The sequence below is a fragment of the Schistocerca cancellata genome, chromosome 8, assembly GCF_023864275.1.
Source record: "Schistocerca cancellata isolate TAMUIC-IGC-003103 chromosome 8, iqSchCanc2.1, whole genome shotgun sequence".
In the NCBI taxonomy this organism is placed as follows: domain Eukaryota; kingdom Metazoa; phylum Arthropoda; class Insecta; order Orthoptera; family Acrididae; genus Schistocerca; species Schistocerca cancellata.
In genome coordinates this window covers 87852283-87880233 of record NC_064633.1, presented here as the reverse complement: position 1 = coordinate 87880233, position 27951 = coordinate 87852283, and the positions used below count along the sequence as shown (strand labels likewise).

Genomic DNA, 27951 nt, shown 5'->3' with positions numbered 1-27951 from the left:
AAAAATAATACACAATGAAAATAACACGCCCACATTTCTGTTTTTAATTTCTGCAATTGATCTGTTTCCGTCAGCAAATCACAAAACCTCTAAAAATGTCTCTCAACCATTTCTTCGACTGATGCATCAGCCAACAAAGTACTGCTGGCGTCGTATCGCTCCTGGTAACGTCAGCCTTTGCATTCTGAAACAGAACATAATGATGAAATTAAATACTTTTCCGTATTAATGTAATAAACATAATGTGTTTGTTTATGCTTGTAGAATATTCCATTTAAAATATGAAGTTTGCTGTGAAGCACATTTGTCAAAAAACTGATTCGTTAAGTACTAGAAGAACAAATCTTGTGCTGCAGAAAGAGACGTTAAGTCGTAATCACCATTCTCAGCATCATTATTTGATTGAGTTTTAGGATTTCACTATTCACGAGTTCAAAGTTTAGATTTTTTAGAAGTACATACACTATACTGAGTTTTCTTTGGCCCATTATGAATGCTGCACAAAGTAGCACGAAAGTTGGACCGCGTCTAATTACCATCAGACTTTCCAAATATCTTCTTCTCCAGTTTCTTCACAATGAATGGATCTACTGGACTTCCTCCAAAACTAGTGAATCTATCAGAGAACTCAAATTTCAGCAGTAGATTAAATATATCCAGACTAAAATGGTTAATCTGTTAAAATTTGTTTTTATATTACGCGTTATTTCTACTGTAATATATCAATTTTGTAACTTAGTCTATACAGTCATAGCTGGCAAACAACACAGACTTGGTAATAATAAAGGTAAAAAATATGGCATAAGAAGCTGTTTGCAAAGTCTGATGGTAAGTTTCCTCGAAGCTCAAAAGTAGCAGCTATTTTCAGTTTTCCACGAACAGTTTTTTGCTGAATTACTCTTAGAGAGAAGAGTATACATCGTCAATATCCAACACATACATGGTGCCCCAAAAGGAATGGTCAGTATTAAGAATATGACAGGAACGAGCATTCGGAGCAAAAATGTCCGGTAAACATGGGCTCTGAAATGCATATCTTACGAGCTACTAGCACTTCTTCATCTTCGATACTGTGAAAGAAATCTGTTCTACTGCGAGCTTTTTGCTTTCCATATTTTGGAAGGAGGCAGTATGGATCAAAACAACGAAAAACTGTCTAGTATATATGGACTCTAAAATGTATACCTTAATAGTTAGGAGCACTTGTTCAGTGGAAGAGATGTGTTTCACAATCGCGAAGATGAACAAGCGCTCGTAGTTCATAAGGAATGCATTCCAGAGTTCATGTTTACTAGACTTTTGTGCTCCGAATGATCGTTCCAGTCATATCCTTAATGCTGACAATTTGTTATCTTCGACTCAGAAACACGCCATACGCAAACATACTCAACGGTCCAAAAGATGCGCAGGCGAATGGTGTGCATTACAGCTCCTGCCGTAGAGTAAATTAACGGAATGATGTAGAACCGGACCTCAGAAACACATACCAAATTACTGAAGAACAAGATTTTTCCGGTGCAAAAAGCGCACTTTCGAAAGGAGGAAGAAAAGGAACGAAAAAGCCGACATTATTTCTGCACGATATTTTTAAGTGCTACGAACCCATATCCCTCCCCCCACTGTTATTAGCTTACTGACAATGCGCAATGTAGAACTTGGAATAGTCGTGTTTGCGTTCTTGAAAGGAAAGAGAGAGAGAAGAGCACAGTCATATAAACCAGGTAAACTCTGTTATTGGCGCTCGCTATTATTCGCTATTGGAGTACAAACAAAATACTGATTGAAGTAACCACCAATCTGCAGCAAGAATATAATTTTCTTCTCCTTTACTGCTAGCGATGATTCGCTGCTGCATGCCCAAACTGTGTTTTGTGTCGTCATTTGTAGCCACAGAATAGCCTTCAGTCGGTGCAGTTACAGATAGTAACAGCAATAGTTGGCCCCAATACATGCCCTGTGGTGGCACTGTACTTTTAGTTGAATCGTCTATCTAAACATGTTACTCTTTGTAATTCTCGCACATTTTTGTAAAATTGGCGACGGCGTTTCTTCATCCATCTAACGGAAATAGGTGGTAATGAATGTTGGTTTTTGGTGCACGACAGCGAAATATTTAGCGCTTGTACAAATTCTCTTATCAGACTAGTGTGGTTAAAAGTGATAAAACTGTAAAGAATTGACATGAACTAAGGAATAAAACTTTCTTAAAAATATGACGACAGCCACGCACCACCCACCCACACCACACACACACACACACACGCACACACACACACACACACACACACACACACACACACACACACACACAGAGAGAGAGAGAGAGAGAGAGAGAGAGAGAGAGAGAGAGAGAGAGAGACTAAAAGCATACCTCTCATCATTGCTAAAATGAATTTTTAAATTAAAGAATTGAAAATTCAAAAACTTAAGATGTTCCATGCCCTCTTTTGCATGTCTTCTCTCATTTTCATCAATTTTATTAATGTTCTATGTCATTGTAGAGTAGTAACGTCATATGTAGATACCCGACCGTTTTGTGAGAAATCGCAGTTTCCTCAGTAATTTAAATACCTTTTAGCAGGCGATACGTTCAGCCGATTTGTTGGCATAATGGTTACGTCGAGGCTTCACACTTTTGCGCTCCATGTTCGAAACCCGATTATTGTTTTTATTTTATTTTTCCCGTTTATCTACCGATGCCTGCAGAGGATTACTGCACGAATGTTTATCACATTAGCAGGTATCAAGGTGTAATATTAATTGTAAAGTGACCATCTGGGCTTCACAACAAGTGCCATTTTTATTATGTAATATACGTGGGCAGCACTATTATGTTATTGTGGACATTCACCTGCGGTAGTAATCGAAGGCACCATGACAGCTACGGACTAAATGAACATATTGGGGACCACCTGTAACCCTGTAGCTTGAGTCTTCCTCAACAGCGATAGTATTTTCTAGCAGTATAACTGTCCACGTAGCAAGGTCAGAATCGTGCTGCAGTGGTTTGAGGAGCATAATAGTGAACTCACGTTGATGTCTTGCACATCAAATTTGGCTTGTCTGAATTAAGTAGGTAATAAGATATTAAAGGTAGGTATTAAAATCCATGGAGAAGGAATAAAAACTTTGAGGTTCGCCGATGACATTGTAATTCTGTCAGCGAAGGACTTGGAAGAGCAGTTGAACGGAATGGACAGTGTCTTCAAAGGAGGATATAGGATGAACATCAACAAAAGCAAAACGGGGATAATGGAATGTAGTCGAATTAAGTGGGGCGATGCTGAGGGAATTAGACTAGGAAATGAGACAAAGTAGTAAATGAGTTTTGCTATTTGTGGAGCAAAATAACTGATGATGGTCGAAGTAGAGAGGATATAAAATGTAGACTGGCAATGGCAAGGAAAGTGTTTCTGAAGAAGAGAAATTTGTTAATATCGAGTATAGATTTAAGTGTCAGGAAGTCGTTTCTGCAAGTATTTGTATGGAGTGTGTAGTGAATTGGCAGGAGCCAATTCACGGAGTTTTGAGGAAGCCGAAAGGCACGCGATTAAGCTCACGCAGGCTGGCGTGAGGTCTGGAACAGGTCAGAGAAATAAGACTAGCAAAACAAGAGTAACTGGTAGAATACTTAACTTTAATCCACTATTGGAGAACATCGGTCTGACTGTACAGGCTTTATAATCACTATACACTGGTAATGGCGCCTTGCTAGGTCGTAGCAAATGACGTAGCTGAAGGCTATGCTAACTATCGTCTCGGCAAATGAGAGCGTATTTGTCAGTGAACCATTGCTCGCTAAGTCGGCTATACAACTGGGGCGAGTGCTAGGATCTGTCTCTAGACCTGCCGTATGGCGGCGCTCGGTCTGCCATCACTGACAGTGGCGACACGCGGGTCCGTCGTATACTAGCGGACCGCGGCCGATTTAAAAGCTACCACCTAGCAAGTGTGGTGTCTGGCGGTGACACCACAGAGTGTAACCATGTATGGAAGTGAAACACGGACGATAAATAGTTTGGACAAGAAAAGAATAGGAGCTTTCGAAATGTGGTGCTGCAGTAGAATGCTGAAGATTAGATGGGTAGATCAGATAACTTATGAGGAGGTATTGAATAGAATTGGGGAGAAGAGAAATTTGTGGCACAACTTGACTAGAAGAAGGGATCGGTTGGTAGAACATGTTCTGAGGCATCAAGGGATCACAAATTTAGTATTGGAGGGCAGCGTGGAAGGTAAAAATCGTAGAGGGAGGCCAAGAGATGAATATACTAAGCAGATTCAGAAGGATGTAGGTTGCAGTAGGTACTGGGAGATGAAGAAGCTTACACAGGAGAGAGTAGCATGGAGAGCTGCATCAAACCAGTCTCTGGACTGAAGACCACCACCACAACAACAACAACAACAACGAATCCTACGAAACCCAACTGGGACACTATCAGACACCAGCTCCGCGTCCAGAAACCATCCACCCGTCAGCTACGGGAAATGTGTGACCTGTACGTAGGTACGTGGTGCCACAAACTTATGGAAACCTATTAAATAATTGTAGAATCCATGGCACACAGAATCACGCTTTTAAGTAGGTGATCATAATGTTTTGGCTTATAAGTGTTTGCCTGACAACATATAAGGCGTTTGTTTTCTTTTTTTTCTTTTTTTTTTTTTTAATTCGCGCGCATACCGCAACGAGCTCGTGCGTTGTGTACCGGCATGCCTCAGGAACAACTGTGCTCAGTTTCAGCTCTGTAGCTAACCTGTACGGCTTTGTTCCGTGCTTTCAAAATGTTTAAGACTATCAACTCAGGCGCCGCGTGTGAGGGTCGCTCAGTGATACATGGTTTTTGTCAGCAAGGAACCTGTCTGCTGCAGAAATTCATCGACAGATTTGCGAAGTGTACAGCGATACTGTTATGAGTGAAAGCAATGTGCGTAAGTGGGTACGAGAATTCAAAGACGGCCGTGACAACGTCCATGATGATGACCGCTCCAGTTGCCCTTCTTTTATTACAGACGATTTGGGGGCTTCAGTTGAAGCGAGGATTCGTGAGAACAGGCGCTTCACAATAACAGGTCTCACAAACGAATTTCCTTAGGTGCCGAAATCAGTGCCTTAGAACATTGTTTCTGAACACCTAAAGTTTAGGAAACTGTCCTCCCGTTGGGTCCCGAAACTCCTAACAGAGGACCACAAAGACCAAAGTTTTGAGTGTGCGATGAAGTTCTTGACTCGTTATCACGAAGAGTCAGATCGTAACTGGAGACCAAACATGGGTTTCGCATACCATGCCCGAATCGAAGCAGCAGAGCATGGAATGGAGACACACACACTCGCCTGTGAAGGTGAAGGCGAAACAGATTCAATCCCAGCGCAAAATCACAGCGTCGGTGTTTTGGGATAGACATTGTGTTTCGTTGGTCGACTTCATGCAACGAGGAACCACTATCAATGCAGAAGCATCCTGCCAAACCCTGAGAATGCTACGCAGAGCAATTCAAAACAAAAGATGCGGCATGCTGACAAAGGGAATTGTCGTTCTCCATGACAATCCAAGACCTCACACTGCAGGTAAGACCCGCGATTTATTGGACAGTTTTGGCTGGGAAGTTTTAGAGCACCCACCCTACAGTCCTGATCTTGCGCCGAGCGATTACCACCTGTTCCTCCACCTCAAACAACACCTCAGTGGCAAGCATTACAGTGATGGCGACGACTGAAAATGACAGGCTGTAAGTTTTTATGAAGAGGGTATTTTAAAATTGGTTGAGAGGTATGATACGTGTTTGAACAAACTTGGCAACTATGTCGAAAAACAGAGTGAAGTATGTACTTTCTGAAAATAAATTTGCTTTTTTGAAATAACCTTTCGTTGTGTACTTACACGCAAACGGACCTTACTTAAAAAACACTCCTCATAATTTATTCTTTTCCTCGTTTCCGTCTTATTTTCAAGTTGCCAGTAGCAATCAGCTTCGATATACATCACCATTATTTTCAGACTGATAACAGACGGTGTCGTGTACATAGTTCCGCATAGTCAGCGCATACACAACTTTCCCACTAGAGCGCGCCCCGCTAAGCACAACAGTGCAGGCACAGCGCTCGTCCATCTCCACACTACGAGATGGCGCTGCCTTAGAGACGGACCAAATTCTGCTTCCGCCGATCCGCGTATTAATATGTAACGCAGCCTGCTAACGTAGAACCTTTTCTCCTCGCGGATCACACTCACGCAGTGATACCTGAACGCGCGATCAGTCAGTCTGCATGAGTCTGCATTAAGCTGTACCAGTCTGCATTAGTCTGTACCAGTCTACAGTCAAGTTTCAGTCTGCGTCTAATAATATTACCATATTCCGGTACATAGCCATGAAGAGAAATGAATAGACACTTTGTCAAGTATCAGAGATATATGAGAATAAGATTAACGTACCAAGGCCAAAGGAACTTCAGATTGTCAATTGTAAATAGCATCCAGAATCAAGTTAAGTAATTCTATATTTGTTATTATTTTAATAAATGTGTGTGAAAATTAAGCAAGTTCTTTTTAAAGTTGGTCACCGTCAATCTGCTACTCTAAGTGTGCAAGTGGCATTTCTATCGTCTGACCTAACGGCAGAAGATAGACTCGCCACGATAAGACCACGAGATATATTGCTGACACTCGCCTACTTCGTTAGAGCGACAAGTCAAATAATCTAATGGTGTGTGTACCGAAGGTCTTACAGTATGCACACCACAATTGTACTGTAATTCTTAAGAGCAATCTAATTTAGTTCTCAAAACGCATTGAAAAAGACTAGTAGTTTTCAAAACTGTATACTAAACTTCATATGGCACATAAATAAATATTTGGAGTTTTGTGTTCTTTCATTTGTCTAAAAGTTTTTACTTTTGCGTAGGTTTTTTGTTTTTAACAACTAATTGATGTCACACTCACTCTCTCTCTCTTCTCTTCATACGAAAGACGTGTATTTTTCGCCGATGTGTTGAATGTGCTTTTGGGTGGAAATTAAAATCACATTACAAAGCGAGGTTGTTTCAATAGTGATTCGAGGTGGTTATCATCAAATTTGTAAATTGATCATGACAATGACAACTTGAAGTTCTCAACAGACGGAGAAAAGTGGAAGACGGGTCGTCCTACAAGAGAAATTACGAGGACAGCCATGAAGACTACATTGTAATTAATACGCGTATCTAACAAGATTATAAGGTAAATTTCAATTAGTTTCTGATGCTATTTCCGTACAGTCGCTTTTTGTAGTGTTGCCGACCTGGTCTGCCATGCACGGTCAAATTACAGCACGATCTCAATCAATAATACAAAGTCCGCCTTATCCGTAACTGAAACCACCAAAATTCAAGATATCAATCAGATTTTCTATTTTATATGTTTCACGGAAGAACCCCAAAGTAAGGGGTACACTACAAACCCAACGTATATAATGAAGGAAGTTATGAAGTGACAATTGGAGCATTTAGATGCGATTATGTGGAAGTAGCGACGAAGAAGGAGAAGATAGATGCGGATGAGGAAAAAGTAGAGGATGTTGAAGAAAGTGTAAATGAAGGAAGAAATAGAGAAGGGGAAATAAAAGAGAGAGAAGTAGCAGTCGAAGCTTATCCTACAGAAAGTTCGAATTCACAAGGTAAATTCCTAAAAAGTCACATGTGTGATTCAGTGGAGGATTCGTTGATGCAAGAAGAAGAACAGAACCAAACCTTTCAAATTCAACCAATTGTGAAGGCCATGGTAAAGCATATCCCAGTCAATATTGTAATTGATAGCGGAAGTGAACTGACTGCGGTGTCAGAAAATTTATTCATGCAGTGTAATGCCAATGAGGAATTTTAAGTTCTGAAAACACGTAAGATTAAAGTAAGAGGTCCTATTAGAAACAATGCTACGGAAGTTACGAGACAAACAAGGTTAACTCTTTCGTGTCAAGGTCAAAAGATCGAAGCCAACTTCGTGATTATACCTAAACTAACTGTAGATTTGATTATAGATGCAGATTTTTTTAAATGAGAGACGAGCGATAATAGATATGGGGAAAGGTAGCATAACATTCGGGAATGTCACACTTCTCTTTGAGCAAAAGCTAAAATTAGAAGAAATACCAGTTATAAACAAACAATTAAGAATGACGCAAGATAAAGAGGATGAAGAATTAGAATGGTATGCACAAAAGGGGGAATCGCCTCAACTCATGTTAGAAGTCCATCAAAAAATCGACGAAAAATTGCAAGAAGTTCAAGGTATTTCGGAACACAGTAAAAGAGAATTAGAGGGTATTTTACGAGATAAAGCAGAGGTATTTTTACCTAAGAATGGCAGTATCAAACACTTTCAGTACTAGTCTGAAGATTAATTTTATTACTGGTAAATAATCAGCACAAGATTTCAAGATTATATTGCAGATAATATCGTCAGGAGAAAGAAGAATGAAGAGAGAGGAAGGTGGGAAAAAGAAAGTAGTTTCAATAAAAATAGAAATAAAAACAAAAATAACACCAATAGTACCATACATTAAGGTGAAGGGATAAAACGTAGATAGTCTAACAGCATGAAATACTAAAATGCTATACGTCACAACACTACACAAAAATAAAAAACGAATTTGAGGTTTCTTGTAGACATTAAGAATCAAAATATCTTAGAATTGTAACATGGAAAGGGCGCCGAAATTTGTAAAGCTTTTAAGAAGGCGTAAAACAATGTAGGTACTAGACATATGTTAGATGATTATAAGTAAAACTTTTTGTAAGAACCATTGTAAAAACTCCAGCAAGGACGAGATGCAACGACCCACAAGTTGCAACGCGAGAAGTATCAAGAAAGGAAAGGACGTAATTAGCAGGACACGATTCCTACAAGGCAGAAGCGTTGAGAGAAGGGAAAGGACAGTGAGACCAACAAAGGGCACTTGTAACTCTACTGCTGAAGGGACAGACAAGCAAACACCGGACTTTCGCCGCTCGTAAACCCCGGAACGCCCCGACTCAGCGGAGTGAGCAAAAAACTGCCTGACGAGAAGACGGCTTGGGCAAGCCACCACTGGCAAAAAAAATATGTGTAAAAGTCACACTACTGCTATTAAACAGCACGCTGATGCACGAAACTGAAGAAAACTTCCACAAAGTAAAAATGACACGCCCAAACAATTTATCAAACTGTTACTAAGAGGAGAACTTTAAAGTGACTAGTTATCAATAAATATTTCCATATCCTGCCCAGAGAAGAACCAAGAAGCAAGTAAGAAGCAGAGAAAAATCAGGAAGAACAGAAGTTGAAGATTTGCAAGATTGACACCAAGAAAGAAGATGGATGAAGAATAGACGACATACCTTCCCAAATCCCTATCCTATTGTAAACTAGTCATCTGCGAAGTATTACAACGAAAAACGACCGCTTTCAGCGACACATAACGATGACTTTCATGCATACAAAGCCAGTAAACCACGAGATTCTGCACTCACAGATCCATTACATTATGGGACCTCCACAACAGCAACACACACTTGTAAAGCCAACAAGGAATGACGAACGAAGCTGTACATCAAATACTTGCCCACATCCATCTCGCTCAAGTCCATCACCTTCGTGCAAAATCATTCGCCAACCTCATGCTTAAACATTCAAAGGATTGTGTGAATGTGTGAAATCAAATTATGTGATGTAGGAATTGTGCAAAAGAAACGTGTGAAAAACTAAATAAGCACACCAGGCAGTTAATAAACTACAAAATAACAGTCATTGACTATGGACTTAAGTAAAAAATAGACTATCGATAAAAATAAGTCATTAGTTCTGAAATGGACAGTATATAAAGAACAAAAGTAAGGCATAATAAACACTAAAACTATATGCCACTTATTTTCTCCTCATAAAAATAAAAGAATAACTATATTTTACTTATTTTCTTCTTATAAAAACAAAGAATAAAAAATTATCTTGTTGGATGTTTTCCCTTTCTTTTAACATTTGTACCATTTGTTAGGATAATATCTCAATACAACCTAGTGCTGACTAGGTCTGCAACAATAGTAGCAGTAGTAAAAAAGATACCGCAAAATCATGTTCATCTTCATTAATTGCAAGCCTACTCACGTTGCGTTTTATGGGTGCTTCAGAGCAGCTACACTGTGCCTGAATATTTGTAGCTTCATGTGATGACAGAGGTTAGCTCTGTGTTCATACTGTCTAGGCACACTGTTTTAGAGAAATACAGTGAAAACTTTATAGTGAAATGCATTACAAATTATATTACAGACTCAGGTCGCTCAGACGGTTCGTTATCTGTTTCGATTCATTACCTAGGCATCACCACATGATTTAAGCACCTTACATATCAACTTGTTACTTACTATGTAATTCATTCATATCGAAGGATGATAACTTGGCAATCAGTCTTTGTCGTTATTTATACCATATGAATGAGCTGATGCTGAAACATACAATTTAAAAATAACTGCTCAAAGGTTTTTGGTTTCTGTTCTGAAGCTACTCTGGTATGAGGGGAGATAAGATTATTCATCAAAACAACCTATTATCTCTTTCGCGCAGGGTGCTGTATAGGGGTTTCCTGTACAATTCTTTTTTTTTTTTTCCTGCTGTATCATTCTTCAGCTGCATATACGTAATAGCGTCTTATCTTCCCTTTTTTACCACCATTTCGTCCCAAAACAAGTACGTCTTCCCATCCCACCATTTCTTCTATTGATGCTTTCCTTCGATTCCTTTTCACCATCATTTTACCTACAACACACTTTCGCATCTAGAAGTGAAAACATTGTACTGGGCGTTTAAACGTATAAGGCAAACCGCCTAAAATCCACACTTGCACTTACTGATGGCCAAGGCCAACATTCGTCAAGCCTGAGCTGATCCACCTGAGGTTCACTTCCCTGTTCTCCAGAACAGAAGAGTATGCTGGACAAGTACGTTCTAACATTCTGTGTGGTGTCTGTTTGTTCTATACCGTGTCTCCCTACCACTTTCGCGCAACGACGCTCTGAGCGTGTATTTAGGGAATTGACTAGTTAGAACTTGGGACCTGTTGCTGGTAAGGAGACGCCAGACCATACATGACATGTAGAGTTCAGAAGAGTTCAATGAGACTAGCGATGATATAACCAAATACTTAATGATTTCAGCGTCAGTTCCACTGCACTCCCTGTAAAATAATCTTAATACTAACTAAATTTAGTGGAAGGGGTTCAAGGCTTTCCTATTTTTAGTTAACTGGTAAAATAATGTCGAAAAAGCAGTTAAGTTTACCATTAGAAATTTTATTCTACTCACAAAACTTTGTTTATAAATTACACTGTTGATAAAAGGAAATGTTTTAATACAGGATGGTAAAAACCAACTGCGTTCATCAAAAATGTGAACGAATATTCCCTGAGTGGGTTTCCAAGTTCTACAATGGATCAAAGGATGGCCTATGCCATATCACATCTATAATCTAGGTTTAAATTAAGTTTCACAAAAGAGAAAACTATCAAAATGGTCTACAGTGACCCTAAATTATCTTTAATTACTTATCTAACTTGTCGTAAATTACAGTGGCCGATGTGGCTTCTCAATAACTACATAACAGAAAAATCATCGCGTTTCAGATTTTTAGTTCAAGTGGCAAATATGAACACCATGAGCTTTAATTGACGATTGACACTAGTATTACGCAAAAAGGGGGTGTAACAGATGAGACTTCTGCAGTTCTGAGTGAAGCTTTATGCGCTGTTATGCGACATCGCGTGCGTTCATTACCTTGTCGGTGTTCGTCAGGGGGCGGCGGGCAGCACAGCTCCGCTCACCTCGCCGTCTCGGAAGCAACTCTCTCCTAACTTCTCCTTACTACAATTTACCAAAGTTGGTTTAAAAAAAAACTATCTGGCTGTGTTTTCATCTGACCAATCAGGGTCTCAATGTTAACCTTAAGCTCCGCCTACAGACATTCTGTCTATCCAATGAGAAACGTTATACTTTTCGTGGTGGGGCAATGTTTTTAAAGTTTGCAACGTAACAGAGACGCAAAAAAGTCTCACGCTAAAACTTGCAACTGGTGTGGTCCTTTTAGCGTTATCGTAAGATCTATACTGTTCTTCTGGAGGGCTCTATCTTTTAACATGGACTGGGGGGTGGTCCTGACGTAACAGAGACGCGAAAAAGTCTCACGCTAAAACTTGCAGCTGGGGTAGCCCTTTTTGTGTTATCTCAAGATCTATACTGTTCTTCTGGAGGGCTCTAGCTTTTAACATGGGCTGGGGGGTGGTCCTGACGTAACAGAGACGCGAGAAAGTCTCACAATAAGGCTCTAGCTTTTAACATGGGCTGGGGGTGGTCCTAACGGTTAGCTGGCGACGTGGGTGTTCGTCCCTTATCGTAGGGCCTTCTAACTTAACACGGTTCTGCTCTCGGCTTCTGTTCTCGTTTCTCCCCTCGGAACTGCGTCTGTCTCACGGTGGGAAGGTATGACATGCATTTAGGCATTCTTGTGTTAGTCTGTGGTATTCCATTTGCTCACTCGTTACTCGTATTACTTTGGTTAATTTAATGTCACGATTTATTCGGAGCTATGTGATATACTACTGGATTTGCTTATCATGTCAGGGTTTTCATGGAAGATGTTGGATTTGCCTGACACCTTACAAGGTGAATAAAAGTGACTAACATTTTAAATGATAGTAATAATAATAAGAAACCATAAATTCTTTTACTTTTGATTTTTGAGAACATTTGGAAAACAGAATATTTTCCAGAAGTAGGGAAAATAGCATTAATCCATCCACTACATAAATGGGGACTCAAACAAAGTTGATAACAATTCAAGAGGTGTCTCACTTCTGCAATGGCACACAAAACATACTCAAAATTCCTCGTGAACACGGTTGAAGAAACTGTACGCAAAAAAGTGGAAGAATATAAGAATGGGTTTCGAAAGGGAAACATACTGTAATTGAAACGTCGCTAATTCACGTAGGGCTAACAGGTAATTAGGATTGTGGAAAGGGCCAAGGGAGCTACAGTCGGATTCATTTCACAATTGTAATTTATTACCATTTAGTTCACAAATACACCTTTGAAAGAAAATTGCTTCGCGGCTGAAGATCTCCAAACAGATGGTACAAAAATGGCTCTGAGCGGTATGGGACTTAACATCTGTGGTCATCAGTCCCCTAGAACTTAGAACTACTTAAACCTAACTAACCTAAGGACATCACACACATCTATGCCTGAGGCAAGATTCGAACCTGCGACCGTAGCGGTCACGCGGTTCCAAACTGAAACGCCTAGAACCTCACGGCCACACCGGCCGGCCAAACAGATGCTTTAGAATAAGTTCAATTTTGAAAAGACATGACACACAGTTAAATTTACGAATAAGATAAATCGTATACATATATGAAATCAGCATGCGGAGTGGCTGAAGGCCGCTGGATTAAATCTTCAAAATTCCAAATATACCATGGCGATTACTGAAGGAAGAAGGCCACAATGTTTTAAGATGCTAGCAGGGCTGATGATCCACAAGGTGCACAGAAAGAGACAAACAAAAACAATAAGATGGCTGAAGGTCATAAAGTTAAATTCTGGAAATTAAGGAAATATTTATTGCAACAATCGGTAAAACAACACATTAAGTTTAAAAATTTCCTTTTTGCAACACCAACGGCGGAAGGCCCACAATTACTTGTAAAATCTTTCAGAGGAAATTACAATAACCTTTCAAGAGCAGAAGGCGATAATGTGTGGACTTAAAGGAAACTCTGAGAACATGTTTTCAGGGCTGAAGGCCCACAACTAACCTTGCCAAATTAAAAATATAAAATTTAGTTAAATTTCAACAATATTAAGACTGCCAAAAGGATAATTAAGAAAACGACACTCGGGAATCTCCAGTGGATCGGTCTGCCCTCGTTCACTAGGGGGAGACAGGTGGTGAGTGCAATTACACTTAATTCATGTGACCCCAACCAAGGGACGGTCACGGACCGACCGACCAACCGCTTGCTTGCCATGATCGAGTACACGAGAATTCAAGGCGCCAAAAGAAAATTACAAGTATCACTATCCCCAAACAAACGCGAAAGTGAACTGAGCTGCCAAATCTAAACACCATGTTGGGCAGCAACAACAAGTGAGGAAAAGACACTGCCTAAAAACTACGTTAGCGGCCAGGGCAGGTAACCAGAATCCTAACGGCCACAAGGCAGAAAATTCCGCTTGGGCACTTGACTATGGACAAATTAATTTGATCAATTCCACCTGACGTCAGCTATCTCGAACACTTCACTCGTGTTGCTCACAGGAAAACCTCCACAACAGCAACGCCGGAACCAACAACGTAATGTTCAAAACCACTCAACCTTCACGTCCTTGGTCGGCGAGCAATGATGCTCGTACCGATCGGACAGCTCCAGACAGACTCCGACACTGCACGGAGACCGCCAGCGGCCAATCGACTACGCCGCACGGGGATGTCCTCGGACCAACCGACCGACCAACAATCCACCAAAGGTCAGGGTGCCCATTCTGTATCTTTCCGCCATTGTGCCGATCGTTTCGGTACTCAAGAGCACCGAACGGTCTAGTACTCGAACTAGAGCCCCTGCATTATTCAGTATGCATTTCGGTAGCGATACCGTTCAGGTCTAGAAAACCGAAACGCTGTTGTCGGTTCGTGTCGCGCAAGCCAATGAAAAGCAAGCGGCCGCAGATCCACGCATGCGCACTGCAGGAGCGCTGTTCTACCTAGTACTGAAAATTGCGTTTACGTTGCCATAACGCATGACACCGCATTCCATCGAGCTGACATGCCCGCCTTCATCGCTCTTGCCTCCTCCTTAACAGTATCAGGCGCAGTATATCCATTCCCATGAGTCCCAGCTGAAATTCACAGAAATTTTTACAGTTTCCCTGACTGCATGATTCCATGCATGCATAATAACAATAGCGTAATTGACTGTATTCTGCAGATTGTCGTAAATGCCGCATTATGTCAACTTATTCTTATTCACACTAACATCGTGTTTTGGATTTTACGTTTCGGAAAATGAGTTAGGAATAGTACCACATTGTACTAATAAATCTATAAAAGCACCCGAAAAATTGATTCTGAGAATTTCAAAGAATAAGAAGGTAAACAGAATGTGGTTACAAGTCGCTCCTAGAGATCCAAATGATTAAGTAGCCCACTTCCCTGTATGATACGTCAACGATTTGGGTCTTAAAAACAAAATTGAAAAAACTCATTTTCGAGAGCTCCTGCAGTTCGTCGAAGCTTATAACATGCATCTCGTGAATGAAAATATTTCGGATATGGTGCTACAGTCTAAAAATATTACGGCGGCGATGTTTCATCTCTGTCTACTGTTGTTGAGGATTCGATCGCACATAAACAGTTGTAACAAGCAAGGTCACGAAGATGTCCGCTGCTGGTTACATTCCCAGTAATTTAAGTTGTGCTCTTAGATTTCTGACTAACCGCAACTCGGAAATCGCCACATAATCGGAAAAAGTGGTGAATTATTTCTAACAAGAAAAAATATAAAGATCACTGTTGGTTGTTTCACTCACAGCAATTTCATCTGCAGCAATTTCATATTTCGTTTTTTAAACACACAGAAATCACGAAATCATTACTGAGGAAGTGCGCTCTTACATGTAAGTAATAACGCATATTGCAGAAAAATCTTAACTTACACGAATAACAATGTCTCAGAACGTGATGAGGGAAAAAAATTTTTCACCCATCCGTGCGCGAAACCATGTCCTTTGGCATGGCATTCCCGCGCGCTAACTACTTTTTCTTTATTCCACAAAAAAATAACAAAAATGGCTACAATGAAATGACATAAATAAGGCAACAGATAATCGCAGTCATAAATTACAGCATTCAAAGAATGAGGTATCATATTCAGTCTTTAGGAGTAGCACACATTTAGCACCTTCACTGTCACCTTCAACTGGTGGCAATTGGCCACGCCAAACAGCAGAAGTTAGTGCTCAATTTTCGTACTATTGTGCTGAGGAACCTAAGCTGACACTTAATACCATAAATTATCTGGGAGTACGCATTAGGAGTGATTTAAAATGGAATGATCATATAATGTTGATCGTCGGTAAAGCAGATGCCAGACTGACATTCATTGGAAGAATCCTAAGGAAATGCAATCCGAAAACAAAGGAAGTAGGTTACAGTACGCTTGTTCGCCCACTGCTTGAATACTGCTCAGCAGTGTGGGATCCGTACCAGATAGGGTTGATAGAAGATATAGAGAAGATCCAACGGAGAGCAGCGCGCTTCGTTACAGGATCATTTAGTAATCGCGAAAGCGTTACGGAGATGATAGATAAACTCCAGTGGAAGACTCTGCAGGAGAGACGCTCAGTAGCTCGGTACGGGCTTTTGTCAAAGTTTCGAGAACATACCTTCACCGAAGAGTCAAGCAGTATATTGCTCCCTCCTACGTATATCTCGCGAAGAGACCATGAGGATAAAATCAGAGAGATTAGAGCCCACACAGAGGCATACCGACAATCCTTCTTTCCACGAACAATACGAGACTGGAATAGAAGGGAGAACCGATAGAGGTACTCATGGTACCCTCCGCCACACACCGTCAGGTGGCTTGCGGAGTATGGATGTAGATGTAGATGTAGATGACATCGCTGCCAAACGTAGCTGTGTAAGTCATAAATGCGTGATAGTGTGGAAGGTTTCCAATATCAGGCTTCACATAATTGCTTCCCATTGTTACTTGAAAATTGTAAACACGTTTAGATAATTACTAACTACACCATTTGTGGCAAAAAGTACACAAAGTCACTAGTAACGTCAGTTCGCACTCACGTAATATACATAAGCAGAGCCGATGTCTTGATATTTAATGATCTTTAAACTCTTATTTGCATAAAAATAACACGTATTTTGAGAGCATATTGACCGAAAACATTTTTTTATGTAATCATTCACAGTAACAACCTAATCTAACCATATTTCTAACGAAGCTAAATAGTCTATTATGAACTCACTTTCCAACCAGATGTGTCCTCTGGTGATTCTTTAGTAACACAATCACTAAATCCAAAGCTAAAACCGCTAAATATGTTTAAAATAACAAATTATAGGTGTACATACACCACAGCTCACCGATCGACAGAGCCACACCTAAATCCTAAACCTCTCGGTGCCGTAAAATCGGTGGGAGGACCGTTCGGTAACAGGTCTCAGAAGCTTACTGAATAGGATATTTCGATAAAGAACCGAAAATGACGTCACTACCGAGACAAAACTAGTACACCGATCGGTATGAACGATACAGAATAGGGCCACAGGCCCGGCTTAAGTGATGCGTGGCTGCAACGGTCGGGCGGTCGATGTCCACGCAGGGCTCACTGCCGCTGCAAGCCGGCGACTGGCTGGCCCGGGCTGCGCTCCAGACGCGTTGCAACTGACTGCCAGGGCCCAACTCAGGACCCGAACTGCCGCCGTGAACTCTCCTCCTCGGACGTTCCGACTCACTGCCAGTACGCCGACAACACTTAAAACAAGTTGTCAGTTGAAACTACAGCAACTACACACACAGTTTGACAAACACATACACGAAGACTTGAACGACGCTCCGCAGTAACTAAGCACGCACGAAGACAAATCAGAGTCGATGCACGCACACACACACAGGCACACACACACACACACACACACACACACACACACACACACACAGCCGACATATGAACGATCGGCGAGCCAAACCGCGTCGTTCGTTAGGACGACCGACCGACGATCCACCAAGACCGTGGCCCGGCTCAAGTGATGTGCAGCGGCAATGGTCGGGCGAGCCACGTCGACGCAGACCTCACTGCTGCTCCAACCCCACTGCCCTAGTGCCGCATTGCAACTCCCCGACTGGCAGGTCCGAACTGCACTCCAGACACGTTCCAACTGACTGACAGACCCGAAGTCGCTATCCGAACTGCTTACGATAGACAACGACCGGGAAGTAAGAGCACTCGAGCAAAGATACTATGAGAGGGGACATATCGATACGCGCTGCTAACGCCGCTCACGGTCAAGCAAAGCAGCAACTCAGTGATAGTAGTAATTTAAATTAACGTAGTGAGATGGAAGTACGTTAGAAACAGGGTGTAAAATACATGATGGCGGGAACAGGAGCCACGCAGGGCTTAATAATACATAAATACCGTTATTGTGCAGGCAGTTGTGTGCTTCCAATTCACAGCGATTTCCAAACTCCCTGATTTCGGAGCCACACAGGGCGGCCACTGGCTGGTAGTTTTGTGGGCAGAAGGTAGGGCATTCCTCTGATGAGGCACAGCATACGAGCGCCGCCAATACTGTGGAAGAACAACACCAAAGTGGTACACATATTCTGCCACATTCTGATCTCACTAAGAAAATACACTCTAAGACAGAAAAAAAAGATTCACCACGAAGGAATTATCCGAAGGGGACGGAAATCGGTAGATGTGATATATACGTTCAGGCAAACAAATGATTATAATTTCAGAAAAGTTGGATGATTTATTCAAAAGCAAGAGCTTCACAAATCGTGCAAGTCAGTAATGTGTTGGTCCGCCTCTGGTTCTTCTGCGAGCAGTTATTCGATCTGATATTGATCGGATGGTCTCATGAGGGATATCATGCCAAATTGTGTCCAACTGGTGCATTAGAGTTTCAAACTCCCGAGATGGTTGGAGGCCCTGCCCACAATGCCGCAAATTATTCAATACGGTGACAATCACATTGTAAGACCCCGAATAACATACTATTCCGGACACAGAAGTGTTATTACTGTCGAAAACAAAGAATTCCTCTTTACCTATTTAAAATGCACATATAAACATCTCATCCACTGTAAAAATGCGTATAAACAGAAGCACAGAGCAGGTCTACCTGAGCCTCGAATTACGATATTCTCGAACGCGCATCTCATCTTTTTTTACAGCGTCTTTCCCGGCCTTAAGCGGGGCGTACGTTTTTGGCAAATTTCTTCCACTTTTTCCGGTTCCGCATATCGTCCTCCGTCAGTTGTTTGTCTCTACAGTCCTCTCAAATGCAGTCCATCCACCTCTTTTTTTAGTGCTTCCTCTATCCCTGGAAACTTCCATTATTTCTATAACTCTCCCTACAAGATGAATTTGGTCTCTTCTCACAATACTCCCACACCACTGGACTCTACTCTCCTGCACTTTCATGGGCACTTCAACAACTTTTACAGATCCTCGGATTTTCTCATTTGAATCCGGTCCATCCTGGTGAATCCACATATCGACCTCAATATCTCCATCTCTGTTACACAAAGCCAGTTGCAACAGTTCGTGATAGTTGCCCTTGCCTCTGCCCCAACACAACAATTCTGGCCGTTCAATTGTCTTATATGTCTTCCCCTTGACTTTGAAATTTACATTTTTGAAATAGATGAGTCCAGACGTCCTTTTGAAATTCCTCCATCCAGGTTCCAGGTTTCCATTACTTGCCACATATTTGGCAATATCTGCCTTTCTTGGGTTCTTCCCTTTCTTTATAACTCTGTCACCTTCCTGGTTGCCCAGACGTAAGTACTTCGTTTTAGTTCTACTGACTTCAAGAACTGCTGCGCGGGATAGCCGAGCGGTCTATGGCGCCTTGCCACGGTTCGTGCAGCTCCCCCCGTCGGGGATTCGAGTTCTACCTCGGGCATGTGTGTGTGTGTTGTCCTTAGCGTAAGTTAGTTTAAGTTAGATTAAGTAGTGTGTAAGTCTATGGACCGCTGACCTTAGCAGTTTGGTCCCATAGGAACTTACCACAAATTTCCAATTTTTTTACTTCAAGCTCTCTGTCCTCCAGTGCTCGCCTCCGGTCTTCCAGTCTGCACTCATCATCATCTTTGCTGGTCCTACACAAAGCAATATCATCTGCAAACAAGCCGACGAAAGTAGGTATCCATTCCGTCCTGCCCATACTGCTTCTTATCCTTGTTCTTGCATTTTCGCACATATCCTGTACGAAGCGTACATACTTCTCAGATATTAGCTTCTTCCTGTCACTCAATCATTTGCTTTCTCTAGATCTATAAAGACCACATCTAATTCCTGGTCCCGCTCTTGAAGTTTTAGGGGAGCTGTTAGGGGAATGCGAGAATCTCATCAGTTGTTCAATTTTCCGGTGAAAATCTAAACTCTTGCTCTCCTACTGGTATTTCGTCTCTGAGCAGTTTTTCTACGATCCTCTCCAAGACTTTCGCGACGTGTTACATTAGTCTCCGAAATACACTAACGAAATAAAAACAGAATCCTAAACACATCTGTGCCGGCCGGAGTGGCCGAGCGGTTCTAGGCGCTACAGTCTGGAACTGCGCTACCACTGCGGTCGCAGGTTCGAATCCTGCCTCGGGCAGGGATGTGTGTTATGTCCTTAGGTTAGTTACGTTTAAGTAGTTCTAAGTCCAGGGGACTGATGCCCTCAGATGTTAAGTCCCATAGTGCTCGGAGCCATTTGAACCATTTTGAACATCTCCTGTGCCTCTCTGCCACGAGGACGACTTTTCACTCTACAGTCGTATTTACGCTGCTTTCTGTTTGCATAATTTAGAGTTAACTGGGCTACGAAAATAAGAACTCTCTGGTGTGTGAATCACAGTCACGGACTTAATTACTCAGTGGAAAAATTTGTATTTCGACTGAAAGGTGCCATGCACGGTGAGACACCCACAGCTCCGCCTATATCCATACTATGTGTGGTGTCGTCTGTAGAATAGGGTGCCAAAGCAAGGTTGGCTCCTCGCATCGAAACCACAAAAGAGTAGAGTTGATGCACCCCGCTCTGGCCAATCAAAAACATCGACATAGCCAGGCATCCTAGAGCAGTGGTTCCCGATCTTTCTTAGACCATTGCCCCTGCGTGCAATCAGTAGGTAGCTGCACCCCCCCCCCTCCTCCCCTGCCATCTGTTGCCTCCTCCCCCACATTATCACCAACTAAACTGTGGAATGAAAGACTTTTCTTGGAACACTTTTATTTTTAAAATGATGAAAGATGAATGTTATTTAGTGTGTGTGTGTGTGTGTGTGTGTGTGTGTGTGTGTATGTGTGTGTGTGTGTGTGTTAGAATAAATGCCAAAGGAATTCGTCGTGCATCACAATTGCCACCCACAACTACTCCTCAGAAAAGAAAGCTACGAGGCTGGTTTGAAAAGTTCTCGGAATCACCACTAGAGGTCAGCGCTAGCGCAACGAGTTGTTCACGTGATATTCGTTGGACTGTTGACCAAACACGTGCCACGTCGGTGCTCTTGGAAGAAAGCTGTGGCGGTGACGTGGTTCTGTTATTGTTCCCGCGTTGTGATTTCCGAAGATGGAAAAAATCGAGATTCGAGCAATGATTAAGTACTTCATAAAGAAAGGTATGAAAGCAAAGTTGCCGATTTCCAGAATACACTAGGGGACTCTGCTCCTTCATATTCAACCGTTGCCAAATGGACAAATGAAATTTGGTCGGGGGAGCTTTGATGATGATGCACACAGTGGTCGACCAAGATATGTCACTACACCAGAAATCATTGCGAAAGTGCACAAAGTGGTCATGGAGGAAGTGCGTGAAATTGCTCACGTTTGCCAGATGTCACCTGAAAGGGTATATCACATTTTAACTGAAGAATTAGAAATGAAAAAGTTATATGCAAGATGGGCGCCCGACTCTTGACGAGGACCAAAAACGAATGAGAATGAACATATCGGAACAATGTTTTGTCCATTTTAGGAGTACAAACAAGATTTTCTGCGCCAATGAAATTTGGGTGCACTACTGTACCTCAAGACAAAACAACAGGCAAAGTATTGGAAACATGATGATTCTCCGCCACCAAAGAAAGCAAAGACAATTGCTTCGGCAGGAAAGGTCATGGCATCAGTTTCTGGGATGCGAAGGGGATTCTGTTTGTAGATTATCTCCCCACTGGGCAAACAATTACTGGAGAATACTATGCTAACCTCCTGGGCAAATTGCAACACAATATACGCGAAAAAAGGCCAGGTTTAGCTAGGAAGAAAGTCATCTTCCATCACGACAATGCGTGGCAGCACACGTGTCGTCGCCAATGCAAAATTACACCAACTACGGTATGAATTGTTGTCACATCCGCCTTATTCACCTGATATGGCTCCGTCAGACTTCCATCTCTTCCCAAAACTGATAATTTTTCTTCGTAGATGAAGATTCACTTCAAACGAAGAACTGATAGCTGGAGTTGACAGCTATTTTGCAGTCCTGGAGGAAACTCATTTTCGAGATCGGATGAAGACAATGGAACATCGTTGGACCAAGTTCATTAATCTACAAGGAGACAACATTGAAAAATAAAAAAAGTTTCAATGATTTAAGAAATTTTTTTTTCTATTCCGTTCCGAGCACTTTTCAAAGCACCCTCGTAACTACCCACAGTGAGGCTACACACTTGTTACAAAATATAGTTCCCCTGCATTACTTCTCACTATTGCGCACTTGCTTGGCTTACACACTGCACGTTTAAAATCAAGCAAGCTCAGTTACGTGCACTATACCTACTGTTCGTAAATCACTTCATTGCTGCACTCCTTACTTCTGAACTGGCAGAAACTGTTCGGCTTCAAGCTGTTAATGTTTTGTGTGAAACCACTCTAATAATAATAATAATAATTTTAAATTCTTCTGGGCTTGCAGCGTTATATATGTTTTGTAAGGACATTACGCGTACATTAAGCCAAAACTCTGCTTTGTGTAGCAGTTATTATTGTGACTTTATTTTCATTGGCTATAGGCCTATTTCGGCTCAAAGGCCATATTCAAGCACTCTGCAACATTAGTACGGTACTTAGATCATATATCTGTGAGTTTACGTAATAAATAATTATTATTTATATTTGGCGTAAGACTTACTTCCATATCACGTCGTTGACGCTCTTGCTGTCAGATATCTTACTTGGTGCGTTTTTAAGCAAAGCACAGGCGAAATTATAAATTCCACGCTAAGTAATGTCTGGAATTTTTCTTTGTTGGCCTGTATCTTCAAGATCTTGTTAACATTTTGTAAGTTTGACAGCTTCGAGTTATGTCAGCGATGTTACATGGCTACAGATTTGTTTTTATAAATCTATGAAGTTGTGTGATAGTAAAATCTTTGCAGCTGTATATTGGTGTTCGTTTTATGAAATTATCCGTGGTCAATAATTTCAACAAAATTATCAAAAATGTTTATATGTTTTAAATTCGTTTGTTCTTTTAAAAAATTTTCTGGATATTTGCTGTGTGTATATATATTTCTGTCTCTTCCAGAAAGTTCAATATTGGGCCTTTTGTGTTATGTGGAGAATTTGCATCGAATTTTCATTCTTGTCTATGTTGTGATTATCAGTTTTTACATGGTTAAATACTGTAGATGGGTTTGTGTCACTGTTTCTGGTATGTTCTCGGTATATAATTTAGAAATTTCTGCCTGTTTGGCCACTCACTTTTATCATCAACGATGTAGAGGACAAAACACAACATATGTGTGTAGTGAGCGGAGTATGTGAGGAACCTGTAACCTCCACCGCATTAATGCTATTCATAGAAAAAAGTAATTATTGATGACTTATACAATCAGTATTAGAGTCTTTCAAAACTGTGATAATAGTAATGATCTTCCGTAAATCATATATTTTCGTGACTGAAACAGAATCGAATGGTTTAGTTTGTACCCCTCAGAAAATTTCATTTTACCCCTCAGGGGGTAATTACACCCACGTTGGAGACCACTGTGCTATAGGTTCACTATGTCGCCGCAATCGACGGTCTGCTTAAGACTGATCAGAGGAACGCTGGACCCAGTTGGCAGTTAGTGATCAAGTCGACAGCATCGTCTTAGGTAGGCCGTCAGTGTGTCAAATGTCTTTGGCAGAACATTAACGTGTATGTCAGTTGTTCCCAAGTGGTGAGTCTTGTAAATTTGTATAATCACATGATACTTTAATACTAAGAGACAGTTGTAAATACTTAGAACATGCCTGCGGAAATGGATTGTACAAAGTTAAGTAAATCTTCATATCTATATTGTAATAAAGTGAATTAATATTTTATACGTTGAAGTTCCGCTCAATCTTCTCCTGCACCAAACCGAAGACCCCATCGTTGTGCCGACGAGAGTATTTTCGTACGGTCAACATTATGCAAACTACTGTGCGGAGCGTAGCAGATTACCTACAATTCTACCAAGTAGTAGGTGTTCTCACCATTCTATTCGCTTGGGGATTATAGGAAGAATGACTACTCAAATGTCTCTGTGCCTGCAGTAATTAGTCTAAATCTGTCGTCGCAGCCTCTACACGAGCGATACATAGGGATCCATAGTACATTCCTAGAATCTTAACGTAATTCTGATAACCTGGTTAGCGTCTGTCTTAAAGAGGCTGCCAGTGCAGTTTTCTCACATCTCTGTATCGCTGTTCAAGCAAACCCGTAGCCACTCGTGCTGTTCTTGTTTGCACATGTACAATATGTCCTGTTTCTTCAGTTTGACATGGGGCCACATGCTCGAGGATGGACACATCAGTCTTCTGTAAAAAGTCCACTTTGTACACTGAATGCATTTTCTCATTATCTTAACAATGAACCGAAATCTGTCATCTTCTTTACCTATGATTCGAACTATGCGATAACTTCATTTCCTATCCCTACAGATTGTTACCCATGTATCTGTATGACTTGACTGATACCAAAACTGAGTTACTGATAGTGAATTACAAGATTGTGAAGTGCACAGTTTTACATTTCTTAAGAGTTAAAGCAAACTGAAAATCTTTCCACCATTTTGAAATCTTGTCAACATCTAACGACAGTACTTCATTACAGATAACTGCATTAGCCGCAAAAAGTCTGAGATTGCTATTGTTATTGCCTGTACGATTATTAACATACAACACGAAAAGCAAATGTCCCAACAGACTTCTCTGGGGCGCTCTTGAAGCTACTTCTACGTCTGTCGATTACTCTGTGCCCCAGATAACGTACTGTGAACGCCCTGCCAAGCAATCCTTAGTCCAGTCACGAATTTAGTTTGATATGCCATATGAACGTACTGTCTTTAATTAGGGTTCGTGATAATGCTTTTTCAAAGTCAGTAAAAACTGCATCCGTCTGATTGCATTGATTCACGTCTTTCAGGGAGAAGACGGAAATTGGGTTTCGTATGACTGATGTTGATGAAATAAATCCCAGTTCGCATTCAGCACGCAACTGTGTTCGATTTACCTATGCCGTTACGTCACGAGCGAAGGAACCGTAAAGCAAACGATTAAAACCGGGAAAGCCCGCAGACGTACGAAGAGAGAATGTAAGAACCTAGCCTGCAAGGAAAAGATCTACGAGTTGGTCGTAGGAGTAAAATGCTTCTACATAATCCTGGTTTCACAATTCCTCAACTTACACTCGACCTTCCATAGATGGCTGAGTAACAATACAGGCTTCCACAGTCGGTATTTGCATCATTAGTCATTCTTCTTTTATAGGTTTAGGTCGCACTCCGAAGACTGTTTCTCCGGGAAATACTGACAGATTGGCAGTATCACATCATGCACTGGCACCAGGGAAAAATTCGTTTCTCCTATATTACGGTTTTATCGAGATCCGATCATTATAATGCCAGTACATACAGAGAGGCCTTAGGAACTCACAAGCACAAACTTTAATAGAAATGGAGATGAAATGAAATTAGACGCATTGTGGCTCTTAGCGTTAAATAAAGCAAACAGTGCCGATTTTCCGCCTCTACAAACTTCGCAACACTCGGCACAACTTCGTGATTTCTGAGAGCCATTGATGACGTCGCGAACCGACTTTTGCGTGGATATGTATAAACAGTTCAGTTTGTTGAATTTTTTCATTGCTGATCCTGCATTCTCAATCTTTATAGCCTCTGATGATTTGTCTAGCACTGGCAGACACCTTGAATCGCGACCTAAAGCCTATAAAACAGAAGTCACCAATGACGCCCGAATAACGTTGTACCACATACTTTTAATGAAAACTTCGTGCAACATGGCTGTGAAGAACAAAACACAAAGCATGACACGTGTACATGCACTTTTAGTTCGATACGAGAGGAATGTTCATAAATTGCTAACATCTTCAGTGGTGACGGAACAACAGTCTTTTATTTCAACTTAGGGAGTGGTCTCATCCAAATTCACAAAGCCATGCATCATGGCAGTTTTAATGAATATGTCGTGAGTATGGGACATTTGTGTCAGACTGATAGTCATGACGTATCCATCACGTTCGGCGTTTTATGAGCGTACTTTACTCGTATCGTATGATATCCATCAGCCAGTCCAATCATTTCGTGTAACTGAATTTAATTTGTGTCACCTTTGTTCCAGAGTGCCTGCAGTGTGGCTTCCAGCCGTGGATTTAACAATATGTTTACAGTAGTGCATACTGGACGAAGGCGGGGGGAGGGGGTGGGTAAATGGGGGCTGGAGGATAAATAAAAACTTTTGAAGTCACCGCCAGCAGCCACCGAGCTGCTAAGGGAAGATGCTAAAGAAGCACATGACGCCGTCAAAAGCTACCAACTTCTACATCTAATGGGAGTAAGATACGGACACCATATCAGTGGGTCTACTGGCCCAGTGACAGCTTAAATGGTTCAAATGGCTCTGAGCACTATGGGACTCAACTGCTGTGGTCATAAGTCCCCTAGAACTTAGAACTACTTAAACCTAACTAACCTAAGGACAGCACACAACATCCAGCCATCACGAGGCAGAGAAAATCCCTGACCCCGCCGGGAATCGAACCCGGGAACCCGGGCGTGGGAAGCGAGAACGCTACCGCACGACCACGCGATGCGGGCCCCAGTGACAGCTACAACAACAAAAATTTATTGAGATGTTCTTCGGTAGATGCTATGCCTTTTTCCACCACCACTTAACAAATTGAATTCTGTTAAGCAGCAATCCCTACGGAAAATGTTTCTTAATTGGCAAGGAGGGCAATGAGACACATTTCTTACATCAAAGGTGATGCGTCTTCTAGATCGTATTTGAACTAACGGGAAGGGAATAGTGTCAATAGTTACGCTCGTTTTTATTTAAATTACTTTTACACGCAAGGAGATATCAGCAGAACCATGAACTGCGACAGTCTGGTCACAAAATCATACTCGTCAAAGCTACGCTAGCTGCCACACTTACGAAAACTCAAGACAGTTACACACGCAGGGGCTTGCAATCATTTAACATGTTACTATCACCGGCATATGAGGAGTCAGTCAGTACATCCAGAAACACTACACAAAATACAATTAAAGAATAGACGTCTTTTCAAAAGAAGAATTCAAAAGGCGTCCTTAAAGACGATCTTAAGTATTCGTGTTGTTTTATTTATCTTGTATACATAAGTATGTATGAGTCGATATTTCATGTATTATTTGGACTAAAGAGGAGGCATCTGAAGCTAAAAGGGGGAAACAAATCTCGTGTAATATCACAATCAGATTGCCATTAGTCACTTTCACGTTGAAGATTAACGGCTAAGTTTCGTATTTCCAGGAGGAAATTTTAATCGATGAATCTGTGGGAATTTACCGCCGTCTGGAGATAAGGAAATGAGTGTTCGAAAAGAATAATTGAAGTATGATTGAAGGCTGTTTTACTGTGAATCATTCTCCAGGGTCATTCGAAATCATGGTGCAGAATATCGAAATCGACCAGCAAAGAAAAGCACCTTCCATGCCGTGTGCTGTTTATCGCTTTACGCAGCACTAGAGACGTACTCGTATGTTTTAACGAGAGAATATGTTCACTTACCGAGGACAGTCAGTGTGTACGACTTCATAGCTGCGGTGGCCACTGCGCTTTGCAGTAGCTGTTGCATCAGCTGCTCCTTATAAAAGCCTCAGTCTCCTCGTGCGGAATTCCGTAC

The 27951-nt window shown here is 41.5% G+C and overlaps 1 protein-coding gene across 1 annotated transcript; it reads right to left on the bottom strand.

Moving 5' to 3' along the window:
* Positions 1 to 15: 15 nt before the first annotated feature.
* LOC126095041 (vasotab) lies at positions 16 to 27951 on the bottom strand. Its single transcript, XM_049909712.1, has 3 exons — positions 27837 to 27951; positions 18219 to 18371; positions 16 to 184 (listed from the first exon to the last, which is right to left on the bottom strand). Exons 1-3 carry the CDS (start codon positions 27901 to 27903, stop codon positions 171 to 173), a joined length of 234 nt encoding a protein of 77 aa, XP_049765669.1. The 5' UTR covers positions 27904 to 27951; the 3' UTR covers positions 16 to 170.

Bases quoted from the DNA above. Each gene is read 5' to 3' on its own strand.
- LOC126095041 (XM_049909712.1), bottom strand. From the start codon at position 27,903: ATGCAACAGCTACTGCAAAGCGCAGTGGCCACCGCAGCTATGAAGTCG. The intron at 18,372-27,836 runs GTAAGTGAACAT...GTTCTTCCACAG, and splicing joins GTACACACTGACTGTCCTCG to TATTGGCGGCGCTCGTATGC.